Source organism: Callorhinus ursinus, unplaced genomic scaffold (genome assembly GCF_003265705.2).
Source record: "Callorhinus ursinus isolate GAN/ISIS: 27379988/994484 unplaced genomic scaffold, GSC_fseal_2.0 scaffold29, whole genome shotgun sequence".
NCBI lineage: Eukaryota > Metazoa > Chordata > Mammalia > Carnivora > Otariidae > Callorhinus > Callorhinus ursinus.
In genome coordinates this window covers 3,012,116-3,022,215 of record NW_027397091.1, presented here as the reverse complement: position 1 = coordinate 3,022,215, position 10,100 = coordinate 3,012,116, and the positions used below count along the sequence as shown (strand labels likewise).

Genomic DNA, 10,100 nt, shown 5'->3' with positions numbered 1-10,100 from the left:
ATGGAACAGAAATGGACCCTCAACTCTGTGGTCAACTAATCTTCAACAAAGCAGGAAAGAATATCCAATGGAAAAAGGACAGTCTCTTCAACAACTGGTGCTGGAAAAATTGGACAGCCACATATAGAAGAATGAAACTGGACCATTTCCTTACACCACACACAAAGATAAACTCAAAATGGACGAAAGACCTAAATGTGAGACAGGAATCCGTAGGCATTCAGAATGGTCCAGCGTTTGACCTACCGTCGTAGGCTGTCCTATAATACAGCCTCTAACAAAACTAGGCTGTCCCGAACCCCTGGTAATAGAATCGTTTACCTTTATACCAAGAAGGTTGGGAAAGCACCAAAATCTGCATGTGGCGTGTGCCCAGGCCGACTTCGAGGAGTTCGTGCTGTGAGACCTAAAGTCCTTATGAGGTTGTCCAAAACGAAAAAACACATCAGCAGGGCCTATGGTGGTTCCATGTGTGCTAAGTGTGTTCGTGACAGGATCAAGCGTGCTTTTCTTATCGAGGAGCAGAAAATCGTTGTGAAAGTGTTGAAGGCCCAAGCACAGAGTCAGAAAGCTAAATAAAAAAATGAAGCTTTTTTTGAGTAATAAAAAAAAAAATCAGAAGGCAAAAAAAAAAAAAAATCCTAGAGGAGAACATAGGCAGCAGCCTCTATGACCTCAGCCGCAGCAACTTCTTCCTAGAAACATTGCCCAAGGCAAGGGAAGCAAGGGCAAAAAGGAACTAATCAGACTTCATCAAGATAAAAAGCTTCTGCACAATAAAGGAAACAGTCAACAAAACTAAAAGGCAACTGACAGAATAGGAGAAGATATTTGCAAATGACATATCAGATAAAGGGCTAGTATCCAAGATCTATAAAGAACTTATCAAACTCAACACCCAAAAAACAAAGAATCCAGTCAAGGAATGGGCAGAAGATATGAACAGACATTTCTCCAAAGAAGACATCCAAATGGCCAACACACATGAAAAAATGCTCCACATCGCTCGGCATCAGGGAAATACAAATCAAAACCACAATGAGATACCACCTCATACCAGTCAGAATGGCTACAATTAACAAGTCAGGAAACGACAGATGTTGGCAGGGATGCGGAGAAATGGGAACCCTCCTACACTGTTGGTGGGAATGCAAGCTGGTGCAGCCACTCTGGAAAACAGTGTGGAGGTTCCTCAAGATGTTAAAAATAGAGCTACCCTACAACCCAGCAATTGCACTACTAGGTATTTACCCCTAAAGATATAAATGTAATGATCCGACGAGGCACATCACCCCAATGTTTATAGCAGTGATGTCCACAATAGCCAAACTACGGAAAGAACCGAGATGTCCATTGAAAAATAAATGGATAAAGAAGATGCGGTATATATATATACAATGGAATATTATGCAGCCATCAGAAAGGATGAATACCTACAATTTACATAGACGTGGATGGAACTGGAAGGTATTATGCTGAGCTAAATAAATCAATCAGAGAAACAATTATCATACAGTTTCACTCATATGTGGAATATAAGAAATGGCACAGAGGATCATAGGGGAAGGGAGAGAAAACAGAATGGAAAGAAATCAGAGAGGGAGACAAACCATGAGAGACTCTTAACTATAGGAAACAAACTGAGGGTTGCTGGAGGGGAGGTGGGGGGGAATGGGGTAATTGGGTGATGGGCATTAAGGAGGGCTCATGATGTGATGAGCACTGGGTGTTATATGCAACTGATGAATTATTGAACTTGACATCTGAAACTAATGATGTACTATGTGCTGGCTAATTGAATTTAAAATAAATTTTAAAAAACCACTAGAAGGGAATGGGTGGCTCAGTCGGTGGAGCCTCTGACTCTTGATCTCAGGGTTGTGAGTTTGAACCCCATGTTGGGCATGGAGTCTACTTAAAACAAACAAACAAACAAAACACTGAAAACATACTTCCTCCCACCGTCTTTGGTCACTTTGATAACTTCTCTTGGTCAGGTCAACCTCCCCATTCTTGGGGTAGCTCTTGACTTTGGTGACATTTCCAACAGCAAATACTTCAGACTCAGATATTAGGTATTGACCATTTAATAAGGAAAATGCTTATTCTTCATGGAGGTAGGATAAGGCAGGATGTTTGTTTTGGTTTTCTTTTTTTTTTTTTTCTTTCCAATATGAGTCTTTGGCAGGGCCTCTGGCAGGCAACAAAATGTTATTTGAGACATTAGAGAAAAGACTTAGGAACTGAGTGTTCCTAGGCTTATCAAGTGGATGGTTTGTACTAGACAGTCAAGAAAGAAGGATTTATTTTCAGAAAGGAAGTACATGCTATTAAGAGAGTTAATGGGACGAAAGTTTATTCTCTTGCCTCGTACCACCTGCTATTCCGAGGCTATTCTACTTGAAGAACATATTGTGAGAATCATTGTCGGCAGTTTCCATAGACGCAGTCTCAGTGTTTGCTGGTAAGTTACAACAACCACTCCCAAACCATTAAAACAGGTCTGAACCTATCCTGTTTGGTAAGTAGCTGATATTTCACAAAACAAAAGTGAGAAAAGTAAATGCAAATGGAGCCCAAGATTTCAACCCATGACTGTGTTGACTGGGCATAGAATAGGAAATACGGGGGCACCTGAGGGGCTCAGTCAGTTAAGCCTCTGCCTTCAGCTCAGGTCATGATTCCAGAGTCCTGGGATCAAGCCCGCATCAAGTTCCTTGCTCAGCAGGGAGTCTGCTTCTCCTTTGGCTCCTCTCCCCGCCGTTTGTGCTCTCTTTCTTTCTCTCGCTCTATCTCAAATAAATAAAATCTTAAAAAAAAAAAAAAAGAATAGGAAATACACTGGTGTCTACAGAGTTGGGTTTTTAATCTCAATATCCAGAAACTCTCAAAATCTTCTGAGTGGAGAAAATCAAATGTGAATATACCCTACTATGTCTACCAAAGCCCGAGAATTCAGGGATAAGAAACACTGGCTTTCATTTCCCTAAAAAGGTAAAAGACAAAGGTTATTTACTACATACCTTGAAAAAAATTTTAGATGACAATATTTTGACAACCAAAGCAGCTATAATTCTATAATCTCACTGTATCAAAGAAATATGTAGGATATTTTATGAATTTATCATTTCATTTAGAAGGCTTTTGTTTTTTGGCATTTAAAGAACACCTTAGGGGGCACCTGGGCAGCTCAGGTAGTTAAGCGTCTGCCTTCGGCTCAGGTCATGATCTCCAGGTCCTGGGATCGAGCCCCTCATCAGGCTCCCAGCTCAGCGGGAGTCTGCTTCTCCCTCTCCCTCTGCCTCTCCCCCTGCTTGTGCTCTCTCTCTCTCTCTCTTTTAAATGAATAAATAAAAAATCTTTAAAAAAAAAAAGAACACTTTAGGGGTGGTTGGTTGGCTCAGTGGGTAGAGCATGAAACGCTTGATCATGAGGTCGTGAGTTCAAGCCCCACGTTGGGCATGGAGCCTACTTAAAGAAAGAAAGAAAGAAAGAAAGAAAGAAAGAAAGAAAGAAAGAAAGAAAGAAAGAAAGAAAGAAAGAAAGAAAGAACACCTTAAAGAGGGACCATATATCTCTTCCATATGCATCTCGTGAATACCTTTTAATCCTTTTGTTATTGAAAAAAGTGGCATCGTGAAATTAAAATGGGTAGATTTTTTAGCAATAAACACAATACAGATAAATGTCTTTGGAAGGTAAAAATCTTTATTAAGTTAAATGAATTTTAAAAGTTATGAATTAAGTGTAGCGGCACCTGCGTGTCTCAGTCAGTTGAGCATCCGACTCTTGATTTCAGCTTAGGTCTTGATCTCAGGGTCATGAGTTCAAGCCCTGCATTGGGCTCCACACTGGGCATGGAGCCAACTTAAAAAAAAAAAGTTAAGGACTAAGTGTTCAAATAAACTTTTACCTAATTATCTTTCCATTTATCTGATCAATAGCATTCTTTTTAAAGATTTTATTTATTTATTTGTCATAGAGAGAGAGAGCACAAGCAGGGGTAGCCGCAGGCAGAGGGAGAAGCAGGCTCCCCACTGAGCAAGGAGCCCAATGCAGGACTCAATCCTAGGATCCCAGGATCATGACCTGAGCTGAAGGCAGATGCTTAACTGACCGAGCAACCCGGGGTATTCCTCGATAGCATTTTTAGAACATCATGTTGCCATTGTTTAAATTCTAAGCTTTGATTCACACTTAATACAAATAGCTCTCCTTCAAGCAGCTGAGACTGGAAATGGAAGGACATTTTCCCCAAATAATCAAGTCGTGTAGAATCTTTAAGCCCAAAAGAAAGATTTCTGTAGGTGAAAAGGGCATGGTATCATTTAGTTCAGCATAACTTCTACTTGACTTGGGAAATTTGTAGAATTTATCTCTGTATTTGTGATTTCTGCATCCCCTTTTACAGAAATTTTTTTTTTTTTTTTTTTTTTTTAGAAAGATCACCAAACCCACATTTTCACAACATCCCTGGTGCGTTGTAAATATTACTGTCGCAGCTTACTAGCTGTGGAAATAGCCTAAGAAGTTCAGGGATTTATCAAAGGTCTTGGCAAATGTGTTGTGGGAAAAGGTAAATGAAATTGGAACCAAAGATATTGGATATAGTATTGATGTTTGTTATTTACCTTCTGCGTAAATATTTTCCCCGCTTGTGGTTTGCTTTCGTGAGTCATTATGTAAAAGCAACCACACAAGGGCCGGGTGTGGATTATCAGCTGGCCTCTGTGGGTGGGGGCTGTGGGACAACCAGCTCTGGTGGGGGAGACCAGTGGTACAGTTGTGAAAGAATTCACCCAAAGCAGAACAAAGGAGAAAAGATAGAAGTTTACTGAATACACTGCAAGGGAGGAGGGGCGGGGCAGGCCGGCCAAGGAGAGACCAGAAGGCGGGGTGGGGGTGGGGGGCTGTAGTTAAGGGGTAAGGTGAGGAGATATGAGAACATATAGAAGTTTCCTTTTTTGGTACCTGTGCCCAGTTGTAAGTAGCCCATTGGTCAGCTAGGGCGTAAGGATGATTTGAGGTGGGTTGCCTAATGGGCCTGATTGTATTCAGTCTGGTGGCCACTGTGGAACCTTCTACCTCACTCAGGTCTCCATTGCTCAAGGCTGAGGCAAATTAAACCCAGGATTGCAGCACCAGGTCATGTGTTGTGAAGAGTGCTTTTGTTCAAGAGGCAACCCTATGATTTTAGGTGTCCATGTCATGTTTTGATGACTCATATTGGCATCACCTTGAAGTCTAGTTAGTGCCCCACCATCTGGAGCTCCTGAAAATACATGATGTAACCCAGGTTACATCAGGTGAGAGACGAATCACAGACACGAAAGGCCTACGGAAATGACATATTCCCTGAATATTATTCCCCTGTGGCTAGCCTGCGGTGAGCCTCACTACTCAAAGCCTTGCAACTCAGAGTACTTGCTTACTCAAAGAGATTGATAGCATCAGCCACCCCCATCCTACCCTCCCAGTTTGTTAGAAATTCAGACAGGCCCCAGACCGCTGAATCAGAATCTGCACTTTAACAAGGTCCTTGGTGATTCAAGGGTAAGTTAGAGCTTGAGAGGCACTGATCTAGGTCCTAGATTCTAGGGCATCCCATTATTGTATTTGAGTTCCATGAATTATCCAAAAGACCCAAGACACGGCTCTCCCTCTTCCTTCCACCCATTTCTCTTCTGTTCCTTTCTCTCTTCCTCCTTCTCCTTCTTAGCCTCTTTCTCTCTCTCTCTCTCTCTCTCTCTCTTCCTCCCTGCCTCCCTCTCTTCTTTTTCTCCTCTCTCCCCCTCTAGGATATATGCTAGGAAAACAGAGACCTTTAACTCACGCATTTTTATGCGTATTTGCAAAGCCAAATAACTCTGCCTACATGGAGCAGAAATCTGTAAAGGAGCTGGAAGGGGGGCATGGAAAGGTGGCAGAGATCATTCTCTCCACCGAGTTGGAGCAGAGTGAGGAGGAGAGATGCAGGTGGACGTGGGAAGGTGTGAGTTTTGCCTCCCTCCTCTGCTAGGCTGAAGTCAGTCACTGAAATCTCATCACTTACTGAAGTTACTGAACAAGAGGCACCAGGACTCTGCCCCTTGTTTTCTTTTGTTACCATTTTATTTTGAAGTAATTTCAAACATAAAGAAAATTGCAAAAATAATGCAACAGACTTCTGTATATCCTTTATCCAGATTTGCCTTTTTTTTTTTTAAGCGCTACCCCTCCCCTCAACATGGGGCTTGAACTCACAACCTCAAGATTAAGAGTTGCATGCTCTACCGACTGAGCCAGCCAGGTACCCCCAGATTCACCATTTTTAACATTTTACAATATTTCTTTGTACACACACACACACGTGCGCGCGCGCACACGCGCGAGCGCATTACCTCAAGAGGCTGTATCTATTATGCCCCTTACTCCCATCCCCCCCTTTTTTCTGTAGGGTTGGTAAGGATCATACCATATTTTCTCAAACTTGTGATTTGAGTTTTATGATTTTGGAGATTTTTTTTTAAAGATTTTATTTATTTATTTGACAGAGAGAGACATAGCAAGAGCAGGAACACAAACAGGGGGAGTGGGACAGGGAGAAGCAGGCCTCCATCTGAGCAGGGGATCCTAGGACCCTGGGATCATGACCTGAGCCGAAGGCAGACGCTTAACGACTGAGCCACCCAGGCGCCCAATTTTGGAGATTATTTATACTGATTGCTTAACAAGAAAAAAGAAATCCAAAATTCGAAATGTTAAAAAGCTTGCCTTGTCCATGAATTCCACTCTTAGAGTTAATTAGGGTTCTGTTTAGTTTTTCCTCTATGCCTGCTTAAATACTCCATCATCCTTGAGAACAAATAGGCACATTTAAGCTATCTTTCCAATCATTCAAAATCATGTAATTTTTTTTTTTTTTTGATCTGTCTGTAGGGAGAACTGACAAGGCCTAACCACCTTTTGGGTTTGAGTACGTGCAGAGATTTTTTTTTTTCGAGCTTTATTGAAATAACTGACACACAACCTTGTGTACATTTAAGGTGTACAACTTGTTGGTTTGATATATTTCTATATTAAAAAATGATTGTCGCCATAGCATTAGCTATCACATCTCCATCCCATCACATAATTAACCATTTCCATGGTAAGATCTACTCTTAGCCACTTTCAAATACACAATACAGTATTGTTCACTTTAATCACCCTGCTGTACATTAGGTCCCCATGTACATTAGATCTTATAACTGAAAGTTTGCTCCCTTTGACTAATACCTCCCCATTTCCCACATCCCTCAGCCCCTGGGAACCACCACTCTATTCTGTTTCTCTACTCCTAATACGTTAGTGTATATTTCCTAAAAACAAGAATATTCTCTTAGGAAATCACAGAAATTTAACATTGATAAAATACTATTACCTAATCTACAGTCCATATTCCAGTTTTATCAATTGTCCCCAAATGTCCTGTACAGGAAATTTTTTTCTGAAACAGGATCCAGCCCAGGTGCTTGTTATATTTGATGGTCATATCTCTGTAATTTCTTTTCATTTGGAACATTTCCTCAGCTTTTGTCTGCTAAAGACAAAGAAAGATGAGGTGACATTCTAGAACAGTAGAGACCAATCATGAGACTTTTTCATTATTAGGTTCAGATTATACATTTTAGGCTTGAATACCCCACAGGCTATTCTGCCTTTCTGCCTCTGGTTTTTTTCTAAACTACAACTCGGTGAGGTTCAGCAAGCTCACGCAAGAAATGTTTTTACAGGATTGAGACCAAGGACTCGGTATAAAAATTTCAGATTCTCCATCCCATTACTCCTTGCCCTGTAGGCTAAAATATTTTCCATACCCTGGTTGAAACAGCCAAAAAGTTCTGTGCAGTAGTGGAAATAGTCCGCCTTTTAGATAAGGGCGTGGATTCGGGAAATGCGGGAATCGGCGGGGAAGGGGGAGGCGGCCAGGCTCTCAACAGACATGACTCAGCAGGAGGCCCGGCACTGGCCTCTTGGGGGGTGTCTTGGGGAAAGGAATATGAAAATTCATCAGAAAGCATAGGCCCTGGTATTAGGTAATATTCTTCTGGCTACTAATAACAAAAAACCGATTCTCCTTATCTTGTAAGAAAGCGAATATATTGGAATATACTAGTTGGAATATACTAGAGTCTCACTACTCAAAAGTGTGGTCCCTGGACCAATAGCATTAGCATCACCCGGGAGCTTGTCAGAACTGTGGAGTCTTGGAGTGCCTGGCTAGCTCAGTGGGTAGAGCATGTGACTCTTGATCTCAAGGTTGTGAGTTCAAGCCCCACCTTGAGTGTGGAGCCTACTTAAAAAATAATAATAATAATAAAAAGTGCAGAACCTCAAGCCCCACCTTGGAACTATTAAGTGGCAGTCTGCAGTTTAGCAAGATATCCAGGTGATTCACCTACGTGTTAAAGTGAGAAGCACTGACATGGGGTGGGGCAGGAAACTCAAGATGCTGGCAATAGGTGCAAAGCAAGCCTTAAGATGCAAGAACCGGTGCAACCCTGGAGCTGTAGGAGCACACGACACTTCCTGTTAGAGTCCTCTGCTAAGGAGACTTAGCGCAAAGTCATGGAGATGAAAAGTACAGCACAGGGAATATAGTCAATAATACTGTAATAATAATGTACAGTGACCAATGGGGACTACACTTATTATGGTGGGCAGTAATATATAGAACTGTCAAATCATTATGTTGTACACCTGAAACTAATATAACACTCTAGGTCAACTATACTTCAATAATAATTTTTTTAAGATTTTTTTTTATTCATTTGAGAGAGTGAGCAAGTGCACAAGCAGCGGGGAGGGTCGGAGGGAGAGGGAGAAGCAGCAGACTCCCCACTAAGCAAGGAGCCTGATGCGGGGCTCGATCCCAGGACCCCGGGATCATGACCTGAGCTGAAGCAGATGCTTAACCGACGGAGCCACCCAGGTGCCCCGATAATTTTTTTTAATTAAAAAAAATGAAAGAAGATTCAGCACAAGTGATCCCCACCTCTAGTCTCCAAATTCAAAATTCCCAGTTCCTGGTGAAGTAGTTTCTGTTGGTGCCCTAACCGTGGCCCTCAGCCTGCCCTGAAGATCACCTGTGCACCATTCTCCTATATGTTTATGGCTTCCCACACCTTCTCTTTGTCCAGAGCTGTTCTCTGGCCACTGTCTCAAGCCAGCAGGTATACAAAGTTCATGCCCCCAGAAGTAGCCCTCTTAGAATAAGAGATGGACTTGGCATACGTGCCTCAGCCTCCTCACCCCTCAGCAGGATAGCGTGGTGTCTACACAGCCTCTCAAGCGTCCCAGGAAGACTGAGGCCCGGTTGCCCGCAGTGGTCACTCCCTCTTGCACAGCATGCTGGGGTCCTGTTGTACCGGCCAAGAGCCATTTGTTAAATTTTCAGAACCTGTGCAAGCTCAGAGCCATTATTAAAATAAATTATATTAAAAACAAAGGTAAGTGGCACCTGCGTGGCTCAGTCAGTTAAGAGTCTGCCTTCGGCTCAGGTCATGATCTCAGGGTCCTGGGATCGAGCTCTGCCTTCGCTCCCCGCTCAGTGGGGAGTCTGCTTCTCCCACTCCCTCTTCCCCTTCCCTCACTCATGCTCTCTCTCCCTCAAGTGAATAAATAAAATCTTAAAAATAAAAATAATTTAAAAATTAAAAAAAAACAAAAACAAAGATAATACATACTCAAACTTGCTTCCTAATTGCTCTTAAGGCTATTTACACCTTTTATATTTGCATGGTGGAAATGTTGTATAGTGAGGTACAATTGTGCATTTCATCACGGCTCAGCATTTAGTGATGTTATGTTGGTAGCTGAAGCATGGCCATGGTGGGAGTATTGATAACCATGGAAATTGGCAAATGCGATTTTTTTTCCTGGAGAGTGAATTATTAAACATTTACCATCACACCATGGACTTACACATTCTTTAGTGGCTCTTCTCTGTTCCTTGTCCCCTTCCTCACTTCATAATACTTTCTGAGATCACCATGCAAATAAGTTACTTGCATACATATCTTTGTCTTTGAGTTTGCTTTTGGAGAAATGCATACTAAAACGATAGGAGAGAAAAATCT

At 42.0% G+C, this 10,100-nt stretch overlaps 1 protein-coding gene across 1 annotated transcript; it reads left to right on the top strand.

The window, feature by feature from the left end:
- The first annotated feature begins 211 nt into the window (after positions 1–211).
- LOC112827431 (large ribosomal subunit protein eL34-like) lies at positions 212–605 on the top strand. Its single transcript, XM_073878475.1, has one exon. The coding sequence runs from the start codon at positions 226–228 to the stop codon at positions 577–579; it is 354 nt and encodes a 117-aa protein (XP_073734576.1). The 5' UTR covers positions 212–225; the 3' UTR covers positions 580–605.
- Positions 606–10,100: the final 9,495 nt, after the last annotated feature.